The 25,150-nt window shown below is 37.4% G+C and overlaps 1 protein-coding gene across 1 annotated transcript; it reads right to left on the reverse strand.

Annotated features, from left to right (window-relative positions):
- Positions 1-5,314: 5,314 nt before the first annotated feature.
- Positions 5,315-19,122, reverse strand: Fundc1 (FUN14 domain containing 1). The gene is made up of 5 exons (XM_047536159.1): positions 18,976-19,122; positions 18,017-18,173; positions 14,193-14,268; positions 7,710-7,838; positions 5,315-5,927 (listed from the first exon to the last, which is right to left on the reverse strand). The coding sequence occupies exons 1-5, from the start codon at positions 19,001-19,003 to the stop codon at positions 5,850-5,852; spliced, it is 468 nt and encodes a 155-aa protein (XP_047392115.1). The 5' UTR covers positions 19,004-19,122; the 3' UTR covers positions 5,315-5,849.
- Positions 19,123-25,150: the final 6,028 nt, after the last annotated feature.

Below are 25,150 nucleotides of genomic sequence, written 5' to 3' on the forward strand. Positions count from 1 at the left end.
AAACATTTTCTTTTCTATGGAGCTAATCTCACTACTTGATTCAACACAGAATGCTGCTTATATAAAATCACATTGTGAATTGTTTTCTTCTGCTGTGATTACAGACATATTTGGATTTATTTTTGCCATCGTTTTTAATGCTTCCTGTTTATCCTTCCTCTGTGCTTCTTTCTTTTCTACCTTCATTTAGCCTGAATTGCTTGCTTGTATTTTGAAATGTATTTGTTCACAATAGTAACACATTTAGGAAATGCCCTTAAATTTTTAAGATGCATGCATACTCAAAGTGTGAGGTTAATCGGTGTTTTAGAACAATACAAGGACTTTATACCATTAATTTCACATATTTCAGTTCTACATTTGCTTTATTGCCTTCTTGCCCCACCACTCCAGTAGACGTAACTATTGTTTGACACATGGAGTGTTGGCTTAGGTTTACCCACTCTAGTAGAGAGCATTGGTGCCCTATCCAGATCCCTTTTATTGGGCCAGTACACCAGCTCTAGCACTGGCCTATTTACACTTTTCTTCTGAGAATTGCTCTCATGGGAACAGGGCCTTCCTGGCTGAGAGGTTACCCATCCTAATGGCTGAGGGCACACTGTAGTCAATGCCTAACTGGTATGGGGATACAAAAAACCAGCCCCATCCACAAAGAGGGGACAACTCAGTCTGGTATTTGTCATCTGTTGCAGCTGTAATTACTAACTTCATGGTTTAAAACAACATAAAGCTGGGTGCAGCAGCACACTTCCTGTAATCCCAGCTACTTAGGAGAATGAGGCAAGAGGATCCCTGGTTCAAGGTCAGCCTGGGCAACTTAGTGAGATCCTGTCTCAAAACAAAAAAGGGATGGGGGCTGTGGTTGTCGCTCAGTGGTAGAGAGGGGCCCAGTCACGCTCCAGCAGGGCTGGGGTGACAGGAGGGAGACCCTCTGGGCAGGGAGAGCACTTGGCTACCACAGGTGAGGCACTGGGTTTGATCCTCAGCACCATATAAAAATAAATAAAAAAGGTTAAAAAAAGGGCTGGGGATGTAGCTTAGTGGTAGAGCACCCCTGGGTTCAGTCCCCAGTACCACAAAAACATGCATTTATTGTTACAGATCTGGAAATAGGAAGCCTAGCATGGGTCTTAGTGGGCTAAAATCAACAGAGCTGTGTCCCTTTCTGGAGGCAATAGAGAACGATCTATTTTCCAGCCTTTTACCTTACTCCATTTTCAAGACCAGCAACATAGTGTCTATCTGACCATTTTTCAGTAGTCATATATCTTTGACTCTCTCCTCAGCCTCCCTCTTCCTAAGGACCTTTGAGTTTACATTGGGGCCACCAGTATAATTAGAACAATCTTTTAATTTGAGGTCAGCTGCTTAGCATTTTTAATTCCATCAGCAATCTTCATTCCCCTTTGCCCCCTAATCTATCATATTCATAGGTTCAAGGGATTAAGACTCAGACATCTTTCAGGGTCATTATTCTGCCAACCACAGTGCCCTTCATGCTCCATAGCTACTCACAGGTTCAAGCTAAGGCTAGATCCAGTTGAACATACATTAAGGGGCCTATAGGATGTTATGTCTTTATTCAACAGTAATCAGTGTTTGTCATAATAATGTATAAAACTACAAGAATTTAATGAATTACTATAAGGATGTGAAAAGGAAGGTGTTACAGAGCTAAATTCACATCTGCCATAATAGGAAGTTCAAGTCATTTATCATAACAGAGAGTCTAAGAAATATGGTTGTAGTAAATACCAAGAAAAACAACTAATATAGTTAAAACTTCTCTGGGGAAAAAGTCACCAAGTTGGAGAGAGGAGGAGCAGAGAAATACTCTTTTTCTTTAGAAGCCTTGTAATCCTCTTTGACTTCTTGAATTATGTCCATTGTTTTGGTAAAAAAAAGAAATTAAAAATAAATTCAGTGAAAGCAGGAAAGTTGAAAACATCCCCCACTCCCAGTAGCAATAACCTGGTTTTAAATTTCTATCCCTGGTTATAAAAAAATAACTTTTTCTATGTATAAATTAACATGAAATGTGAATTCAGATAGTATAAAAATACTGAAAGTACAAACTGAAAATCCTGTATAACAACTCCTTAGAGATAAGCACAATAAACGTTGTGTTATACTTAGGTTCGCACTCCTAGGTATTAAAGAGAAAAAAACAGGATCAGAGCTGGGTGTAGTGGCATGTACCTGTAGTTCCAGCTACTCGAGAGACTGAAGCAGGAAGATCGTTTAAGCCCAGGAGTTCAAGGTAAAATCCTAGGTACCTGATTTTATCACTAAAATGTCAATACATTCTAGATCAATTTATATAACTACACTGTTCTTAATATGTATAGAATTTTATCATTTGAATATACATTACCAGTAATAATTTAACAAAAATATGGAGGGAAGAGATGCCATATTCATCTTTCATTACAGGAAATTAGGAAATTAGAAAGTTTGTGAAGAAAGAAAAATTAAAGTATAATATTTAAACTAATAAGGAAACTTCTGATGATAGGCTAACTTCTATTTCTACAAAGAATGTATTTCAGCCAGGCATGGTGGCGCATACCTGTAATCCCAGTGACTGGTGAGGCTAAAGCAGGAGGATCCCAAGTTCAAGGCTAGCCTTAGCAACTTAGAGAGATCCTGTTTCAAAATAAAAATTTAAAAAGACTGGGATGTAGTTCAGTGGTTCCTGGGTTCAATTTCCAGTACCAAAAAAAACCAAAAGGATGCCTTTTGCTAGGCACAGTGGTCCAGATACTCGGGAGGCTGAGGAAGGAGGAGCACAAATTTGGGGCCAGCCTGGGTAACTTAGCAAGATCCCGTCTCAGGAGGGAAAAAAAAGGGCTGGGGAGGTAGCTCAGTGGTAGAGCACTTGCCTAGCATGTGTCAGGCCCTGGGTTCAATCCCCAGTACTGTCAAAAAAAAAAAAAAAAGTATTTCATTTGTATTGTATTTGAAACAAAAAAAAAAAAACCATTCTAAAAATCATCTATTTTTGTGAGGAGGGGTAAGAAAAAAATGTCCAAATAAAAGTAAAAATCAGTCAAAATGTCCCTATACATCTTCCAAAACCTAAACCACAAACAGCTATATTCCATATAGTCAAGTTTTAATAAATCTTACAAATAGCTGTTATGCCCTAAAATAATCAATCTTCATCTCACACAAAAGCAGGCTGTCTAAGCTTTTCCTTGCAACCAAGCCCCACCAAGTCATTCCTGATGGACCCTGGTTCACTGCACTATTACTCAGAGAAGGAATAGTTTTCTACAGGGTAACACTAAAGCTAGCTCAGTAATATGCTTTTCACAAACTTATTCACATATCAACTGAATACCTACCAAGAATCAAGTACTATACAGGTTGACTGTCCCTAATCCAAACATCCAACATCTAAAATTTTTTGAGTACCAACACAATGCCCCAAGTAGAAAATTCCACCCTGACTACATGTGACAGATCACAGTCAAAACAGGTGGCACAAGAGTTTATTGTGTCTACAAGGGGAACGGGGGGAGGAATCTCTCCCAACCACTTTGGCTGTGATACACCTGTTTTATGCAGCAAAATTATTTAAAATCTTCTATAAAATTATCTTCAGGCCATATAGTGTACATGAAACAAAATGGATTTCGTGTTTAGATTTGGATCCCAATTTCCAAGATATCTCATTATGCATACATGCACATTCCAAAATCTGAAATCTGAAAGATTTCTGGTCCCAAGCATTTTAGATGAGGGAAATTCCACCTTTACTATGTGCTTTAGAAATTAGAGGTTGACGGAGAAATGAGCATAGATACAAGGCAGAACAAGACACACTAACAGGTATGACAGTATAGAGAGTACTGGTAATATTTTACACTGGCATACATATATTTTCAAACATCACAAGATATTTAGAAAAGTATAGGAAAATATGAAGTTATCTTTTTGTTTTCATTCATACATTTGGACTCTCAAAGTAATTACCTTTACATTTGCCACTAAGTCATATGCTAGGTTCTCTTTTTGTTTTGTTTTTTGGTGCTGAGGATTGAACCCAGGGCTAAACATGTGCTCTACCACTGAGCTACACCCCCAGCCCTATTATATAATTCAATTACGAATATTTTAGTGTATTTAATTAAAAGCTTGAGGTCAGGCATTTTTGTGCCCCCCCACTTTCCTAGTGTATCATGAAAAGAACAGATGCTATAAATATTTTCAAAATGAATGAACAAAATGAGTCAGTTACTAGAGCTCCCTAAAGCAGCCTGTCCTATTGTAGAGATCACGCAGGTGTAGCACACAGAACAGCAGCCAAGGTTCTACTTAACATGACCTGACCTTACTTGTGAATATTTGTTCCTTTTAATTTCACAGCAATGCAAAGCTTAGTAAGGTATAAACAAAGAAAAGCTCAAAGAAGAAAACACAGATATTTGTAAGCAAAATCACCTCTATAAAGAAAGTCTGAGTTTTACTTAGTATTATATCTAAGCCACTAATGAAAATAAAGGAAGAAATTAAAGATAGATTCCATGTTCAATTTTAAGGAATCTACAATAGGGAAAGTACTCTGTAACCAATCCTGAAAATATGAAAAATTATGTGTTTACAATACACAAAACATACTATGGGGATGTCCTATCAAATGGCAATAGTCTCAATATCCGCCAAGTCTTTTCAATCTAAAGACTCCATGTTGTTCTGCTGTTTTTCCCAATTCCAACTAAGAATTCTACAGACAAAACTAACAAAGCAGAAAGCTTTCTGGGGCAAGAAAGCTCTGAGAGAATATGATGTTGGCTCTGAGAAACAAATATACTGGCCTAGTGTTCAGCCAACATAATGCTACAAAAAGCCTGAAAGTGTTAGTACTTACATCTCAGACTAGATAAAGAGACAATTCTCTTTAAACTACAATTATATGCTTACATAGAAAATCATGGGTTTTCACACATTAAGTTCTTATTATACTAAGTATTTTAAAGTGATATTTACTTTTTGATGAAGGGACCAGACTAAGAATTAGGATTTTTAGAAATGAAAAAGGAAGTACATTCGAGGTTAATAAAATGAATCAATGACCCAATTGTATGTGTTCCCACACTTACTTCTGCCCAGGACAACAAATAAACCAATTAGAAGCTTACATACAAGAAGATATTTTTAAAACCACAGACATCATAAAGGGAAGAAGAGCTTTAGACATGTTGTAATATTTCCTTAGAAGAGCCTTCTTTGAAATGCAGTTATTATATAAGCAAAGTAAGAACTGCAGGAAAAAAGCAACCCAAAGAAAGATATTACATCAGTAGAGTCTATTTAATATTTTTAATAATTCCATTATTTCTAAAGTCTTTCACAAATGGGCACCAGTTTATTGCAAACATAACTAAAAAAAAAGAGTCAGCCCTAACATTGAAGCTATAAGACAAGTTTTTAATTATTGGCACTATACTGTAAAGCACAATGAAGAACACCTTATTTAAATAAAAAGATGATATTTTATTGGGCAATAAATCCAACCAATTTTTTTCTCTCTCCATATCTATATGCAATAGTGATATCTTACAGGCCAGTTTCTAAACAGATGCAAATGTTTAAAAAATGACAAAAGCCATGTTTTGCTCCAGAATACTATTATTCACATACCATATAGGTTGTTTTACAGCAGATACTAGTTTGCCAAGCTTCAGATGGCAAAATGCTAAGTTGTGAATTGGGTATTGTCCAGCTAGTTGTTTCTCCTTGTTCTGGAGACTCTGGTGGCATGTGCTGTTGAGAGATCACCGTGTTGCCACCACTTCCCTTCTCACAGTTGGATCCACTGCTAGGGTAGAACATTCATGTCCTTAAGATGCAAGGCCTAGCAAAAAGCCTCCCACAAATCCACTGGATATCACTATGTTCTGTTTGATAAATTCTGTTGCCTGAAAAACAAAGTAAATTTTAAACAAAAATACTCTTAATTATGTTACAACACGGATGCACTTAGAAAACATGTTAAGTAAGATAAGACAGACACTAAAGGACAAAATGTATGATTCTACTTATGAATGGTCAAATTCATAAAGTCAGAAAGTAGAACAGAGGTTACTAAGGGAGAGGGAGAAATTGCAGGAATTTGTTTAATGGGAACACTGAAATGATTAAAAAGGAAGTTCTGCAAATGGACAGTGGTACTAACTGCACAGAAATGTGAATGTACTTAATGCCACTGAATTGTACATTTTAAAATGGCAAATTTTATGTTATATATATTTTACCACAATAAAAAAGATACATTTGAAAAATTACTCTTAATTGTTGAACCTGGAGCTAAGTAACATTCTCAGTTTAATTTAATGAATATTCAGCAAAAATTCCTATATACCTACTATGCAGGTGCCAAACACCACGCAAAATCCCACAGCTATCCATTACAAACTGAATAAGCCTAGAGCTCACAGTCAGGCCCATAAAGTTCTTCAGCCACTGAAATAATTGGTATCCAAGCAGCAGTAATCTCACAGGTAAAAAGAAGTCTAACTATAGGGCAGGTGTAAATGGTTCATTCATCAAGTTATTAACACCAATTATTTAATAAACAGCCACAGAAGGCATGGTATTTATTAATAGCCCATTTAGCCAGTAAGAACAAAATACATATAAAATTAAAAAACAATTGTGCTTAGATAACACAATTAACCCAAACAAAACCATAACAAAGTTATTAGAAAAAGACAAATTCTGTAATATTCTGCCTAGATGTTTAAAAAATGTCAAGGTCATAAAAGACTGGAGGTGGGGTATGATGACAGATGAGAGAACTATTTATGACTAAAAGAAACTTGAGGCATATGACAACCAAATGCAATACGTAATTCTTCACTTGGTCTTAGCCAAAATGTGGTGAATACATAATTCTTGATTGGGAAAAAGTCATAAAAGATATTTTGTGGAAAAATTTTAATATGAACTATATATTAGAAAATACTACTGTATTGTTAAAATTTTTTGGATTCATAACAGTATTTGTAGTTGTGAAGGAGAATATTCATACTCTTAAGGAGATACATGCTAAGGTATTTAGGGGTGAAGAGTCATGACATGTTAAATAGTTCAGGGCAACAAAGTATAAATCTCACCCACACAGACAAATGCAGCAAAATGCGAACAATTTGTAAAGGGTGTTTGAGTATTCACTTTATCTTTCAATTTTTCAACTGGTTTGAAAATTTTCAAAATTGAAAATTGGTGAAGGTAAAAGGATAAAACAAAAAAGGCAAGGGAGTGTTTGATTCTAAACAGTGTGAGAAAATACGCAAATTAACAAAACTAATATGTTGTTCATATTAACAAAAATAAAGTATTTACATTTTCAAACTATTCTAGCTCAAGAAAAAAACGAGTAGTTTTACTTTTATTATACTACACATAAACACACATACAAACACACACACCCCTACAATTATAAAAGCAGAGGAAAAATTGGGGAAGAATAATGTTATCAGTTTTTACATGCAGATCAAAATGGGTAGGAGGTGAGTAAGGGAAACTATGTTAACCACTGAAAAAATAATAATTGATTTAAAAGGTGGTTTGATCCCAAAATTTACTTAACACTCTAGATATATGACTAAAAACATCATTTTTTAAAAAGGAGAAAAACCCCAGTCACATTTTCTGTGAGACCCAGTAACAAAAAGAGAAGCTGAGACTGTATTTCTTACTTCTTCAATTATATTGTTGATTTCAGGTGCTGCTTTATTTGCTCGTTTCTTAATCTGTCTTTTTGCTTTGTTTACATCTTTTTCAACTCTCTTCCAGTCGACCTGCACATAGCCACTGTGACTGGCGATCTGCAAAAATGTAATAAAAATGGCTATTATCCAGGAATGTATTAACATTTAGATTGCAAGGAATCCATGAAACTTGTAAGAAACTGTTATTTATTCACTAATTTATTCATTCGACAGATACTGAGTGCATAGTCTGTGCCAAGCACTGAAGGGAGACACAAGCCCCACCGTCAGAGAGCTCCAGGTCAGTTAGGGAGAACAGACATTAAGCATAAATAACTAATTACATAGAAAAGTATAGTACATGATGGGAAAAATTTCAAAAATTATAATTATACTGTAGCTCTATTGTACCTTTTGGAATAGGGAATTAGTTAAAAAGGACAGAAACTACTCAAAATTATACAGTTAATAAATAGTATCTTTTCATTAAATAGATGTTTAATTACTATGAATCAGAAGCCAATCAGTTATTAGGTCACTAAAGACATCTTAAGTAGCCAGATAAAGGCTCTTCATTAACTACTTTATGGTAATTACTTTGGACAGTAGAATATAAAAGAAATATGCTCTATACAAGTCTCATGCCATAAATCCTTTCAAAGCAACTATGGCTAAATGCCTACTAATCATAAGAAAAATTCTCATATGGTGCTACCCAGACACTGCAAAATCTGAACAGGAACAATTGAGTATTGCTCAATTGTTGAGTATAAGTCAATACAGAAAGTTGGTGCCCCCAAACAAGAAAATCAAATATAAATAATCACATGAGTATACATAATATATACCATTTTATACACACACACACATATCATTATAAATCACTTCTACTGAGCTTATGCTTTCTTTGTAATTTTTATTTTGTATTTAAATTAATAATGCTGAGAATGGAACCCACGGTGGTGTGCATGCTAGGCAAACACTCTACCATTGGGTTACATTCCTGTTTCTCTTTGTAATCTTTTGATACATTGCTTTGACTTTTAACCACACATAAAATACTAGAAATCTCAGGTTCTATTTTTCTCTGTGAATGACTCCACATAAGCATCTGTTTATCCACATAAGAATCTGTTTATCTACATTTCTTCCTAAGTTTATTTACTTCAAACTTCAGCCACAGCAAAACAGGTGATCAAATTAAATGGCAAGTGAAAGCTTTTTCTGGTAGTACTAGACACAGGATTTAGATGGCAGGCACTAAGGTGATAATGAACCCTAGGGAAAGGAGCCTTTTCTACATATAAATTGAAAAAAACTTCTGACTGACACTACATAATCAAACTAGTGAATTACTTTGATGTTTTTTCAGAACTTAACTTTTTGCTTAATCTCAATAAATCTCCTCACTCAATCCAAAGCTTGTGAGAAGTATAAACATTTTATGTATGTACATGGTTTTTTTTTTTTTTTTGGGTTGGCTTTATTTATATATAGAAAAGGTTCCTTTCACTAAGGTTCATTTTTTTCATTAGAACAAGCCAAATATTATCTATGCTACCATTAACCAGCAATCACCAAATCAATTGTCATTTTCAAGACTCAACATTTTAAGAAATTTTTTGAAAAGTTAATCTTGAGTTATACTACTGGTGATAAAATAACCAAAAATTAACCACATTCCCTGGGGTGACAGCTTATCTACTTACCTCCAATTCCCAGCAAATGAATAAAGGAAGTCATTTAATGAGACAGATCCAAATAAATTCTCACAAACAGCATTTGAAACACAACACATGAAAAAAATTTTACAGACATTCTTAACCAAAAAATAATAAATCTGGGGTTATCTGAGATGAATCTTTTATAGAGTTTAAAGACTCTTCCATGTTTTAGGTTAAAATGTCAAATAGTTTCAGGGAAAATGAAAAACCCTGAGATGCTTAAGGACGTGAATGCCTCTCTGGGCTTCCTTCCTTGACACCTCCAAGCAGTCACAGTCTTTTTCCTCTGTTCTCTCAGTACCACATTCACCCTTGAGCTCAGCACTGACCAGATCATTAAATTTGTTTGCCAATTCCTACTTCACCCAGTAGACTGTGAATCTCTATGTTCCTAGAATCTTGAATAATGTCAGGCAAATAGATGACTAAAACACAATGAATGAATGATGATAAATACCAAATCCCCAAAGCAGTATTAACTAACCTAGCTCAAATAAGAGTCTAACAAAGGGACTGTGTTAGATTATCCCCAAAAGCCCTATCATGCCTACTAGTGAGTGAGAGAATGCTCTCTGACGCTGACATGACCACTGCCACTGAACAGATTTTCTTGAGAAATGCACTGCTATCTTCCCTTGGAAGCTTATCTGCTCAAAGTGAAGGATACCGTTCAAATTGAGCAGCATGCTGCAGTGCAGAGTTGGCCAAGGACAAGCAACGTATATTCAACCTAACTGACAAGTACCTCCAAGAACTGACTATGCAGAACCCACTTAAGTCTTGTCTACCCAGAATTCATCTGAGTCATTCCAGGGAAAAGCAAACCAACAGACTGGGGAGAAAGTGACTTTTCTACAACACTAAAATATTTATGAAATTAGGTAAAAGAGGTTTTTTTAGAATAAAAGCATCCAAGTTAAAAATAAGGCTGGGTTTTCAGGTAAAGATTCATATCTGATTAAAAGCTATAAACAGGTAGATGGAGCTTTTTGTGAGCCTCACCACAGGTGATCTAACTGGGCTGTTTCAATGGGAAGATCCTCCAACTTCCAATTTCAGATCCTTTTTTTTTTTTTTTTTTTGGGGTGCTGGGGATCGAACCCAGGGCCTTGTGCTTACAAGGCAAGCACTCTACCGACTGAGCTATCTCCCCAGCCCCGCAATTTCAGATCTTTAGATCATTTTTCTTGGACTGGTCAAACTTCCCAAAGAATGGAAAGTCCTATCACACATTTGAAGCTTCCCATTCCCACTTTCATGCTCAATTCTTAAATATGAATGAAGGATAATGAAGGATCATCAGGTATGGAGGAAGACCTTTAACGTTAAAACTGAAGATCAAAGAAAACAAGCAGGGAAGGGGTGAAGGACCTAGAGGAGGCGTTGGTATGTAGCACAGTGGTAGAGCATTCACCTTGAATGCTTGAGGCCCCAGGTTTGAGTCTCAGTGAAGAGAGAGGGGAACAAAACAAAACTAAACTTAGAGGAACAACTATGCAGGAACCAGTTAAATAACAAAACAAGGGCTGGAGGTATAGCTCAGTGATAGAACACTTGCCTGGCATGTCTGAGACCCTGAGTTTGATCCCTGGCACCACAAAAGTAAGTAAATAAATAAAAGTAAAAATAAAACAAAACAAAACCTGATCACTGACAACCAGATAAATTTAAAAAGTTAATGCACAATTGAAAGAGCTCCCAATGGCCAAAGGTAGAACAATTTGAGTAATAAAATGGTGTAAATAAATGACTGAATGAAAATTAATAAAAGGGTTAGATATGGTGGCACACTCCTGTAATCTGGTATTCAGGAGGGTGAGGCAAGAGGATTGCAAGTTCAAGGACAGCATGGGCAACTTAGCAAGACCCTGTCTCAAAATAAAAAATAAAAGGCTGGGGGATATAGCTCAGTGGTAGAGTACTCCTGGGTTCAATCCTCAGTACTGGAAAAACAAAAAAAAGCAAAAGGAAAATCTAGAATGGCATTGAAGGAAGATCCTAGGATACAAGCTGTTTACTAAGTCTGTAAAACAAGAAGAGGAGAAGACTCTAGGACAAATTTGTCTAAAAGATTAAACTGACAGAATATTTCATACATATGATCACAAAAGATTTAGGCAACTAGGAGTTGTCTCGAGAAATAATCCCAAACTTTCTATAAGAAACAACAGCCAAAACCTTCTTGAACAAAGTTAAAGACCTAAATTCATAGATGCTACATGCTCAGTGACCTCCAGGAAATGATCTAACACAATTATGGAGTAACAACTTATAATGTGTGGGTGCGGATGAGCAGAGAGCATTCAAGTGTGTGAGAATGTGGGGAGGGTTGGGGAGAACAGAACAATTCAATACACCATAGCTAAATTCTCATATTTCATAATGGGAAGCCAAAAGTTAATACCGAAGACTGAAAGATCAAGAAATGTCCAATTAACTTGTTTAGGGAAAGGGAAAATCAGCTAAGAGTTCCAAGTGGTTGCCTCAAAGGAGAGGAAAATGAGGGTAGAGAGGGAGGCAGAGAATTACTCTAATCTGTAATAAGTCTTGTACAACTACTAGATCCTTTGAATTATGTACATGTATAACTTCAAAAATATAAAATATATATATATATATATATATACCATTATGTACTTTTTTAATTCAAGTGAAAAAGTGGGAATAGAGAAGGAACAAGAAATCTCTAAATGGTTGTGATCAAGTACATGTAAATAACATACTCTGACAAGCCCCATTGTTTTGTGGTACTGGGTATTGAGCCCAGGGGTGCTTTACCACTGAGCCACATCCCCAGTCCTTTTTCTTTTTTATTTTAAGATAGGGTCTTACTAAGTTGCTCTGGCTGGCCCTTAACATGTGATTCTCCTGCCTCAGCCTCCTAAATAACTGGGATTCTGGGCCTTGCTGTTGCACCTGGTCCCGTTGTCTATCTTAAGACAGTAGTATGATAAATATCTATTGGGAAACACTTAATATTGTTACTAGAAAAATTTTAAGTTCTAAGTAAACTAACATTTATCTTTAACTATAAGTAAAGGTTGAAAAATCTGGAAGCAAGCCTAAAAAATATTAGGTAATTAGCCTAAAAGCTATTTGTTTCTGTATTTCCTCTTTCAGATTCCTCCTACTGAGTTTTCAAAGCTAGTTAAAATTTGTGGGAAAAAAGTAGTTAATGTAGCTAGAACCTGACAAAATGTGGGTTTGAATTATCTATATTGAGTGGACAGAAATGAACTTCTAAAAAACTTACATTGCACACTAGATTAAAATACACAATTCTCTCTTTCTGCGAACATTTTAGAAAACTACTTTAGTCCAATACCTTTTTTTTGGGGGGGGGGTAGTACTAGGGATAAAACGCAGGGGCACTTTACTACTATGTTACATCCCTAGCCTTTTTTATTTTTTATTTTGAGACAGGGTCTCACTGAGTTGCCCAGGCTGGCCTTGAACTTGAATCCTCCTGCCTTAGCTTCCTGAGTAAACTGGGATTACTGGCATGTGTCACTGTGGCCAGCTCAGTTCAGTATATTCTTTTGTACCAAACAGAAATGACAATTAGTTTTCAAAATAGCTATAGAATTAAATATGTTCTTCCTTACAAACACAGGTCAAAATCAGCCTAAAGAAAATTACCTTCTGTACATAAACACTGGCATAGTCATCCAAAGGATTAAATTTAGACATTAACCATATTCTTTTTCACCTCTTACCTTAGTAAGTAATTACTCCTAATAATGTCACAAACAGAAAATACATATCTTTAAAAAATCTGTTTAGTAGACAACTCAAAATCAGTGCTGGACACATGATCCAGTCCCTCTGAACATAGGGCAGCTACACTGGTTATTACAGGATCAATGGCTTAGATACTGAAGTCAGATTCTGGTTGCTATAAGCATCAATCATTTTTTAAATCTGGTATAACTGACAGTTCTCTGTATCTTTAAAATTGTTGCTAACATTCATTCCCAGAGATTTTCAATTTTTGGATTTACTACATTTGATCTTCAGGGAATGATATTTTGGGGAAAATATATGCCAAAAAGACATGAATGCCAGATATCCTGATAAACATCCTCTAATGGCAAAGCATTTTTAGACCTTATACTCAGAGGAAGATGAACAAAATTAAAATTTTAATCCACCTGCCTCAGAAATAGGATTATGGATAGTTATTTTTAAACCTAATTTTCCACTTTCTATATTATTATGGTTCTTTAGTTTTTAAAAAAATGTTAGAAACTGTTAATACCAGCTTCCTCTGGGGAGAATAACTGTGTAAGTAGGAAACAGGGGAAAGAAGAGAACTTTTAAATTCTATAAACAGGGGGAAAAGAGACTTTCTGAATTTTATGCATGTGAATTTTAAACAGGCTTAAAATGGTCAGGATAAGTAGGTTATATTATTGGAGAAATGTTTATTTTGCTAGGGAGATATTTTAAGGGAAATTTGGGTAATAATAAAAAATGAATTTTTAGGTTCATTTCAATTTTCAAGTTTTAAGTGGTATCTTTTTAATAGCTGGGATCAAACTACACTTGGAGATCTTAGAAGTATTTGATTTTTTGTTTTTCATGAAGATGTCAGCTTTCAAAACTCACTGCAGTTTTTCCATACGCTGATATCCAAAAGAAAAATTCTACCTTCTGTTAAAATGGATAGTAAAATGGCTAAACGTGACATTCTTAGTTCTTAAGAGCTACCTATGTAAACACAGGCAAGCACATAAAAGTGACATACCTGAAGGAGAAGAAAGCCACCTCCCACTGCAGTTGCTGCGAGTTTTCCAACCTTCTGGAACAAAAATCCTGCACACCTTTAATGAAAGAAATAACAAAAGATAAGATCAATATACCGAACTCTCTCCTCTTTTACTTTTTATTACTTCCCTAATAAAATCCTAATGTCTTCCCATTCCTTTTGATTATGTCCTGTGCCTGCTCAGAAACCCTCAATGTTTCCCTTTAGTCATACAGGCTAGTCAAAAATATACAATCTAAAAATGTTTGAGAGGACTGGGGTTGTGGCTCAGTGGTAGAGCACTTGCCTAGCATGTGTGAGGCACTGGGTTCGATCCGCAGCACCACATATAAATATATAAAATAAAGGTCCATCAACAACTAAAAAAATATTTTACAAAATGTTTGAGATTTGCTGCAAAATAAGAGATGGAGAGAAGAGGAAGATTTACAGGTAAGAGTAGCTAATGAAACTGAATGATGAGTACTTAGGGGTTCACTATATGCCTTCTATATTTGGGCAGGCTGAAATTTCCCATAATAAAAGTGATTTGTTTTCTTTTACTTAATATAGTCAAGATATTCCATACACCTGGCCAACATCCATTTTACCTAAACCTCTGCTTCACCCCAATTAATTTCAAAATAGTTATCATCTTTGCTTGAGCTACTAATCTCCCTGGTTCTAGGGGTTTCTGCCTAGCTCTGCCTATCTAAAGCTTTCCTACCCTTTAAGGTCCAGATGTAGTTCCACTTTTATGACTACACTTCAGCCCACATTTCTCAGAGCCTCCTTATCTATATCTATTTTTATATTAAATCTGTGCTGTCTCATGTATGCTGTAACAGTGTCAGCCTATACTTCAGTGAGCTCATATTCCTCTTAGTATTCCAGATTCATAGTGTACAAAAGAATCTCAGATTTCTAACTCTAGCATTCTGCACTGAGTTCGTGTTCCCCCAAAATTCGTGTCCTTCCCAGAACCTCAAAATGTGATCTTATTTGGAAAGAGGGTTACTGAAGATGTAATTATTAGATGAAGTTATACTGGAACATGGTAGGCCTTAATCCAATGTGAGTCATGTCAGAGTCACAGACACAGAAGGAATATGATCACGTGATAACAACAAAGGGAGAGATTAGAGTGATATATTTACAAGCCAAGGAATGCCAATGATTGCTGGCAATCATCATAAGCTAGGAGAGAAACATGGAACAGATTTCTCCTTCTGAGTCTCCAAGAAGGAACCAATTCTGCTGACACCTTGATAGCCTCCAAAACTGTGAGAGAATAAATTTGTTGTCTTAACTCCCCAAGTTTGTGGTACTTAGTTATAACAGTAATCAAAAACTAATACACCTTCCAACATTTGAAACCACAGAATGGACTTCTCCAGTACCTAGAACCACACATGCAAGAATATCTTTCCAGCTAACACAACTGTTGCCAAGTCCCAATTTATTAGTACCATTCTCCAGGCTTGCTACCTCACATTCCTCTCAGACTCTACCTTCTTCATCCTTGGTACAACTGATTGCAAAGTCCTATATTCTCTATCTCCAAAGCATTATCTGATTCTTCTTTCCTTTCCATTCTTAAGGGCATCATTACCTTGGTAACCGTTCAGACTTCTATTACCTCACTTCCAGATCACTCTAAGGACATGCTAACTGGTCTTCGCACCTTCCACGTCTCCTAGCAACCACCCCATACTAATATTAGTTTTAATTTCTTATGATCAAAAAGTACGGTGGGGCTAGGGATGTAGCTCAGTGGTAGAGTGCCTGCTTACCGCAGAGGCTCCGGCACCACACACACACACACACACACACACACACACACACACACACACACGCGCACGCAAAAAAACTCCCAGAAAACTAAGGCTACCTACAGCTAAATATAATTTCCTTAGTTTCTCATTCATATCTTTGACATGAATTGGTCTGAATTGTTAACTGCTTAGCTTAGTGCCCCACTAACCATTTCTCCTTAATATATTAATATATAATATCACATCAATTTTATACCCAAAGAAAATTCTAAAAATTTACTATATTGAATCTAAAGTCATTACAACAAATCATCTGTATAATATTAGCATTCTATTACACAGCTCTTAGGCTGGCACTCAGCTATACTCCAAATGTATATATTACTATAAAAAATGTGTCCCTCATAGGGGAGACAGCAATAAAGGCTCAGAAAAAGGAAAAGCAGCAAATAGCCAGGTTTCCACATAACCAGGCTGGGTACTCCACAAGCTTGTATTGATCATTGTTTGATGATATTAGTAACTAAGATGAACCTACTAAATTCTGCTGCTTTGTCTCTAGGCTTTCCAAGCAAACTGTCAATTATGGGGCTTCTTATCAAAGGATAGTGTGCAAGATGAAAATGTACAATGACCTGATAATTCTATTTCTCAATTATTTAATATCTGTTAATATTGGGCTTCTGGCTCTGACTTAACCAATCACCCAGGGCACCAAATTATGGGCTTATTTAAACAGAAGGCCATACCCTGAATTATGGAGAAAGAGGTGCAATCAACCTACAGCAAATTATCTGAATCACCAGAGCCCTGATCAGAAATCTCTCCTCTAATTGCAGGCTTTTTTCATACAGCAGCATTAATAAGTACACATCAGGAATAAATACTGCACCTCTGTGCCACAGCTGTTTCTATTATAAAAAGGTATTTACAAAAGGGCATAGAGGAGTGCACCATTATTCTGAGCTCATAAAACACAATTTAAAAAAATTTTTAATTTATACTTATTAAGTGGAAATGTTAATATTTAATGTGAGATGAATTTAACACAGAATCTAAAGAAAAAATATTATTCATAAGCACCCTAAATTTAAAAATTCTCTACAATCATGAACATTTTCGAAATAAAGAATCCAACTTTTTTCTGCCTCCCCCATTACCTGACTAATCTTTTGTTCCAAAAATAACAGAATTAGATCCATAGTAGCAACTGTGTTAATGATGTGGTCTGATGTTTTACCTGGTTATATTGTTTATTAACTAACTACTCCTTAATGCACCCCACAATATTATTATATCACTAAGTAATGAGTCCTTTAATTCCAACACAGAATATTCCACAGCTCTTCTTTAAAGCACTATCATACTCTGAACAAGCCCACAAAAAAAGTTAGCTGTATCATCAATTTTTTGAAACTCTACCACTGAGCTACATCCCCAGCCCCTCTTCTTTTTTTAAAATTTAACACAGAATTTCCCTAAGTGGCCCAGGCTGGCCTGGAAATTTGCAGTCCTCCTGCCTCAAGCCTCCCAAATAGCTAAGACTACTGGCATGGGTCACAGAGCTGGCTTTCATCAATAATTTTTACTGAGCATTACACTACTCTCTACAGGGTTGACAATCCTAGAGGCCAGTTCTGCTATACGAGTTTCTCACAGGTTTTTCCAGTTGATGACATTGATTGGCAAGTAAAAATTTATATACAATTTTTTCATATATTTCTTCCTATCTACTCACTATCATTGAATCAGATCCACATTTGCTAAGCTTGAGAAATAGGAAATATGTTTTAAAAAAATCAAAGGAAGGATAAGGAGGGAAAAAAGTGAAATGATGTTGGGCATGCAGAAAGGGGATTACCAAAATCCAACAGGAAGTCTCTGAGGGTACATCACACCAATGTGATCACAGAGAAAACCCTCAAAGTAGTACTCTTCTGAAATTAACAGTGTACACCCACTGAATGTGCATGGTGACTCTGGCCCATTTATAAAAAGGACAACAGCCAGGCTCCCAAGGAAATTTAATGAAAAAGATGTTGTTCTCACCAGCCAGTCACACCACCCATTACAATCTGGGTAGCTACTGAGTATTTTTCTACCATAGGTCCCGAACTGTGGCCAAACACTCGATTCCACCAGTGGTGTCTTCTTGCATACTCAGTTAAATCCAACACTTCATAAGAGTCGTCATCACTTTCGTATTCTTTGAAACACAAAATAGAAAAAAATAGAGTCAATGGAAAGTCAGAAATATTCTATACATTTTTCTTTTAATCTAGCTTACTGTTACTCTTGGCCTATGATAAAAATGTCCAGATGGAAATTAATAAACTTGTTTAACTCAGTTCCTGAGACTAGCCAGCCATGGTGGCGAACACTTGTAATCCTGGATATTCCTAGGGAGGCCTAAGACAAGAGCATCCCAAATTCAAGGCCAGCCTGCGCAATTTAGAGACCCTGTCCCAAAATTTAAAAAGGGCAGCTCAGTAGTAGGGGGTCTCTGGGTTCAATTCCAAGTACTGGGAGTGGGAGAAGGGGACTCCTGAGACTAGGGCCTCAAGAGTAAAGGGCCTGGTAATAAAATCCCCACATCCTTTCCAAAGGCCCAGGAATCGCCTGGGGACACCGGGCCAGCGTCAGTTCTGAATTACACAGCAAGTGAGGGTTCACCCCAATTTCAGAATAGGGTCAGGGTCTGAGCAGGGTCTTTTCATCAGTGGAAAGAGAGGGTCTTCTTCTGGGAGGGGAAATCACTTCAGAGTGGGATTCAAAAAAATAGAAACAACACGTTTGAAGATGGAGATGAAGGGCTAGAGGTGAAGGTCCGGTAGGGTCGTGTTGGGGGTGGGGGGCTCGTCCTCTGCTTAAGTTCCGCAGAGCGGTTAGGGAGAAGTCTAATTCGGAAAGGGTGATCCCTGGAACACGGGAAGGAAAAAGCGCTGTGGACACAAGGTCGAGTGCTGTGAGCCGCGTCCCAAATACTACTTCGGGCCCTGGCCGCTCACCTTGGGGAGGGGGGTTCCGGGACGCCATGATACCGCCGGCGGCCAGTTCTGGGTGGTCCCCGCCCGCCCTCCTCTCCCACGCACTTTGAGGGCCGCTCTAGGCCGAAGTAGAAGTCTATGGTCTCTTCTTTTTCCTCCACCACCTCCTCCTCCTCCTCCTTCAGGAGCGTCGTCGTGTCCCCGCCCACTTCTCTCAGCGCAAGACCGTGTGCGCAGGCGCACAGCTCGGTGAGTTGAGGGCGGCAGGGAAAGTCGGCTCGCAGCCCCGCGAGGGCTATGGGAGTTGTAGTCAGTTGACCCCCTCCTACGTGGCTTGGGATCCTCCCAACCCCCTCTTAGAATTTCCATAATCATAATTTCAGTTATTTTGTTTTAAAGAGCCTCGGGGGTGGAGAAATGGGTGGAGGCGCTGCACATGTGGTGTAAAGGGAAAACCAGTTTAATATTGACAAAAACTCTCCTTGATCAAACTTAGAGGCTCCTATGAAGCTTTTTTTTTTTTTTTTTTTGCCTAGGCTGCCTCCTTAGGCCCTATGCTTGGCCTGCCTCGTCTACTTGGGGCATGATTCCTGCTAAGTCAGTTTAGTGAGAATTCCCCCACCCACCTCAATATCCAAATTCCCCATCCCCCACACAATATCCGATCACACAGACCTTCACTGACTCTAAATCCTCAACTGTCTTTGCTGTATTTACTGTTGAGCTGGACTCCTCATCGTTATTGTAGTAGTCCTGACACCTATTTCAAGTCCTGAATAAAGTGTTCCTTACCATTTTGACAAGCGTCAAAATAATTTTTAAACAGTGTTTTGAGCACTAACAGAGTCAATCACTTGAGGAAAAAGGCTTTTAAAAAGATACAAGATAAATAATGTTTCAATCCATCCACACTTTGGTAAAGAGGCAAGAGCTAACCAAAGGGACGAATTTTTCTAATGCTCTCCTGCTGGGAATTGGAACCTTTTTACCTGCTTTCTCTCCATATACTCTCTGCCAGGAACCCAAAGAAAGTAGAGGAAGGCCTTGGATCTGACCTGATGGGAGTTACTCAAGAGCATATATTTTTTAAAAAAATCATTCTATTTAAATCTAACAGAGCAATAAGGTCAAGTTTTTCAGTCAGAAACTCCATGGGATTCTACAGAATGTAAAAGCATGATGGTCACCAAACAGCTAACACAAACTATTAATTAATTAATTTATAGTAGCAGGGAATGAATCCTGGGCCTTCCCAGCACCTCCTTTTTTTTTTTTTTTTTTTTTTTTTTTTTTTTTTTTTTTGAGATGGGCCTTTAAATTGCTGAGGTTGGCCTCAAACTTGCAGTCCTTCTATCTCAGGTTCCCAAGCCAGGGAATATTATAGGCATGCATCACCACACCAGGCTCTCAAAGGCTCTTAAACTTGCATTGTATCTGAATTTGCTGTACAATTAAACAAAATGGCCCTCTCAGTATTTTATTTTAATGGAAGATCAAGAATTTCTGTTATACACTGCATTACTTAAAATATTGACTTGCATTATTTCACTTTTCAAATCCTAGTACTGTAAAAAATAGTATTATTATTTGCTAATATTCTTTTCATTTACATAGCTTGCAAGTTTATGTTTCAGTTGTTGAGTGGGAAAGAATTTTCTTAAGCATATAATATCTGTGTAAATCGAAGGGTTTACCTTCATTATCATTTGTATTCTGATACTAATTTCTGTTAACTTGAGTAATTTGAATTTATTTAGTTCTTACTATCGCCATACAAATAATAATCTGTTAGCTTCAATTATGTTCTCCTTTCATTTAAAATTAATTGGAAGCCAGGTGCTGTGGCACATGCCTGTAATCTCAGTGACTAGGGAGGCTGAGGCAGGAGGATTGCAATTTCAAGGCCAGCCTCAGAAATTTAGCCAAACTCTGTTACAAAAAATAAAAAGGGCTGGGGATGTAGCTCACTGGTTAAAGTGCCTCTAGATTCAATTCCCAGTACCAAAAATAAAGTAAAATAAAATAGATTGGAAAAGGCCAATTCTCTTTGCTATGACTATAGAGACTAGCAAGACATGAGGACAATACTGGTAGTCATTTTATTTAATGTTTGTGAAGGTGGTTAGAGTCTTGGGGGTAGAGGAGGAAGGTGATAAAAAGCAAACTCTCCAAACACATGGCAGAAAGAGAACAAAACAGAATGAAGTGCCTCAAATAGGGGAAGGATATTACAAAATTTGGACATTGATAGAAAACGCAGTGTTCCTTTTTTAAGTTTTATTTTGAGACAAGATTTTGCCCAGTTGCTTAGAGCCTCTCTAAGTTGCTGAGGCTGGTTTTGAACTTGCGATCCTCTTGCCTCTGCCTCCCCAGGCTCTGAGATTACAAGTGTGCACCACCATGCCCAGCTGTGAGGTGTTCTAATTGTAACAAGGACTTAGACTCTTCACTTTTGCCTGCATCTCTGCTTCCATTTTGTATCTGTCTCCTTTGCTCTGAGTCACCTAGGAATCCAGAAACAACAGATGTGATTGATAAACATCTTGTAATGCATGGCAACTACCTCCCAGGCAAAAGCAATTTTCTTATTGCTGACAAGCCCCACCTGACCAATCCTGAGATGATGAACCAGCTCAAGATCACCTGCTTTAGCAGCTGTGCAAAGCCTCTAGCAATGCAAACCCCCAACCCTTGCCCTTATTCTCCTTTCTATAAAACTTCAAAGTCATCGTCAGCCTCTCAAAGACAGGGCTAAGGACCTGGGTTCCCCTTGTTTTTCCAGTATAGCCACACAGTGATTAAAGTTTGTTTGCTGCTTTTCACAATTTTTCTATTTGTTGTCTGGGGCGAATGGCTGGATCTGATTTGTTGAATCCCCAGAGTCAGGCCTCTGGCTTAGGACTCTAGTATCATGAATACAAAAGCGTCAAAATAATCTGCCTATTCTCAGGTGATTAAATTAATAGTGCTTCTGTTTCCAAGAAACAGCATTTTATCCAGAAATAATGATTAGATAAAAACTTTAAAATATTAGTGTAACTGAATCTACATTCATCCTATATGTCCCCAAACTCATTCCTAAATTGAGAATAGGACCAAGAAGGATAACTTGTTCAAGATTTTTTTCTTTCTTTTTGTATCCTGGGGCTAAAACCCAGGCCTTGTGCAGTTAGGAAATACTCTATCTCTGAAGTACACACCCAGCCCCTTTGAAATTTTATTTGGAGACAGTGTCTTGCTTAGTTGCCCAGGCAGGTCTCAAACTGGCCATCTTCCTGCCTCAGTTTCCTGAGTAACTGGAATTACGTGAGTGCAGCACTGCACCAACTCTTGTCCAAGATTTTTTTAATTTTTTTTTTCTGGTACTAGGTACTGAAACCAGGAAGGCTTTACCGCTGAGCTGCACCTTAGCATTTTTTATTTGAGATAGGGCCTTGATAAATTGCCCAGACTGGCCTTAACCTGTGAGCTTTCTGTTTCAGCCACCTTAGTAGTTGTGATTAGAGGCAAGTGCCACTGGGCTTCATTTGTTCAAGATTTTTTAAAATCAGGTCCTTGAAAGTGATTAAAGTGATTATTTCAGGACATAGGTTAAGAATTTGTGAATTAAGGAAATAGCTATTGAGATATATATGATTTGGGGAAATCCTAGTCCTTTATTTATTTGTTTTTATTTTTAATAGATATTTTTGGCAGTTCTGGGGACCAAACCCAGGGTCTTGTGCAGTTGAGGCAAGCACTTTACCACTGGGCTATATACTCCAGTCCCCAAATTCTGGCCCTTTAAATCCAAGGGTTGATACTCTAAAGTTCCTCAGTCTGTGATCCCTGAATGCAATTCTAAGACTGGCTGTAAATTGTGAATTAAAAAAAACTGAATAACTGCAAATGGGGTCTTAGGAATTGTAATTTGGGAGAGAAAGATTCAGAAACTTTCTGAATCAGTGTTCTGAGGAGACGGGAAAAGTGGGAGTTTATATGGTGATTGAGAGTAGGGTAAGAACGGGCTATGTGACCAATAGAAAATTTAAAAAAAAGAAAGTACAAAAAGAACGGAAATGTCTATAAAACAAGAGTCCAAAATCATCCTGATATGCATCTTGAACCTCTGAGCACCATATAATTGTCTAGTTTTTCTTGTCGTTCCAGATGACTGAGGTCAAAGCTAAGAGATGACCAAAATTCACATTTCCAGGCAGCATCTGGAGATGTATATAAGTCCTGCTTCCTAATGGCCTCCTGACTCCATTTTGAAGGTCTCTTTTGATGTTTCTTTCATTGTAATTTTCCTTTTATAGTTTGGGTGAGTTTCCCTCAAGGTTCATATGTTAAAGCCTTGGTTTCTTGCTATTGGGAGGTGGCGTTAACTTTGGGGGAGATAGGGCTGAGTGAGAGGTCCTTAAATCACTGGGGACATACACCTGCAGAGGATCATGGGATCCTGGCCCATCCTGTCTCTCTTCCTAGTTGTGATGTGAGCAGTTCACTAAGACAGGTGTTTGCTGACATTACTACCTAGAGCCCTCATCAGAGACCCAAAGTATGGGACTGCTACTTCTTGAACTGGAACCTTCAGAACCACAAACCAAATAAACCTTTTCTCTTTATAAATTAATTATATCAGGAATTTTAGTATGGTGATAAAAACCTGGCTAATATACCAGCCCATTCCTAATAGGGTACTAACAAATAGAGAAATAGCAAATGGCAGGCTACTGAAAGAAAAGAAAGGAAAATCATAAACCAGAAGAGCAAAATGAAGAGTTAACTGGGCCAAATGACACTTTGACATATTCTTAGCAATATCTGCCCATTACAAAAAGAAGTCATTCTCCTGTCGGGGAAATGGTATTTAGAATCAAATGCCTATGGAGAAATGAGAGAGAATGAAAACAAAACACTGCCCTTAAGATACCGAAGAATAGACCTTTGAATCCACAATGTATCCAAGATGTACCTAAAAACGAATTAAAAGGCAATCATTTCTCTAAACACTTTAATAGTTGAGAAGTTTTTAATGCTCTCCCTTCCATCTTGTGGAGTTATGCCCTTGCTGTTACCTTAACCAAGTTGGTTACATAATGTATTTTTCTAGTGTGGATTTTCTTCCTTCTCAGTGATGAAAAAGCTGTCGTTTTGTTGGCTGAATGACAAGTTGTTTAATGTGTAAATTGTATACACAGACTTTCCAAAGTCCTCTGATTCTCCTGATGTACTCAACAGGGTGATTTCAAAATTTCGACTTTAAATGGTGTGTTATGGTTTAGATGTGAGGTATCCCCCAAAAGCTCATGTGTGAGACAATGTAAGAAAGTTTAGAGGTGAAATGTTTGGGTCAAGAGCCTTAACCTAATCGGTGCATTAATCCCCTGATGGTGATTAAGTGGGTGGTAGCTTTTAGGCATGTAGGGTGTGGCTGGAGGAGGTGGGCATTGGGGGCATGCCTTTGAGGTATAACTTTTGTCCCTAGAGAGTAGAGCTGTCTCTCTGCTTCTTGGTGACCATATCCTGAGATGTTTTCCTCCTCCACACCTTTCCACCATGATGTTCTGCCTCACCTCAAGCCCAAAGCAATAGAGGCAGCTGTCTATGGACTGAGACTTCTGAAACCTTGAGCCCTAAATATACTTTCCTCCTCTAAAATTGTTCTTGGCAGGACTTTTGATCACAGAAGCAAAAAACTGACTAAAACATGATGTAATTTTTTTCGGTTTGCACTAATAAACATTTTCATTGTGAACACTGATATCTACGGCTGCATCAAAACATTATTCAGATAGTCCCCAACTTTTCAATGGGTTTCAAAAGTTTTTGACAAACTTATATGCAATGGAGAATATTTTCTCCTTAATCCATAATGAAGCTGTAATAAGATCTGATCCCTTCCTGATCTCTACCTTTCCTCAATGTCTCCTCTTTGGAAACCTCTGTTGTTAAAAACAATTTAGCCCTGATTGCCAAAAACAAAAAACAGACAACACTCCCCACTCACTGGACAGTCTTCTTCCCTGTTTTGGTTACACCAGTCACATCTTACTAGATATCAGCATTTGAATGATCTGCAGAATCTAACTGGTCCAAAACAACCCTTGCTTTTTTTTTTTTTTGGTACTGGAAATTGAACCCAGGGGCACTCAACCACTGAGCCACATCCCCAGCCCTATTTTGTATTTTAATTTAGAGACAGACTCTCACT

Source organism: Sciurus carolinensis, chromosome X, assembly GCF_902686445.1.
Source record: "Sciurus carolinensis chromosome X, mSciCar1.2, whole genome shotgun sequence".
NCBI lineage: Eukaryota > Metazoa > Chordata > Mammalia > Rodentia > Sciuridae > Sciurus > Sciurus carolinensis.

Bases quoted from the DNA above. Each gene is read 5' to 3' on its own strand.
- Fundc1 (XM_047536159.1), bottom strand. From the start codon at position 19,003: ATGGCGTCCCGGAACCCCCCTCCCCAAG. The intron at 14,269-18,016 runs GTGAGAACAACA...CTTTCATTAAAG, and splicing joins ATGGGTGGTGTGACTGGCTG to GTGTGCAGGATTTTTGTTCC. The intron at 5,928-7,709 runs GTAAGAAATACA...TTTGTTTTTCAG, and splicing joins TCAACAATATAATTGAAGAA to GCAACAGAATTTATCAAACA.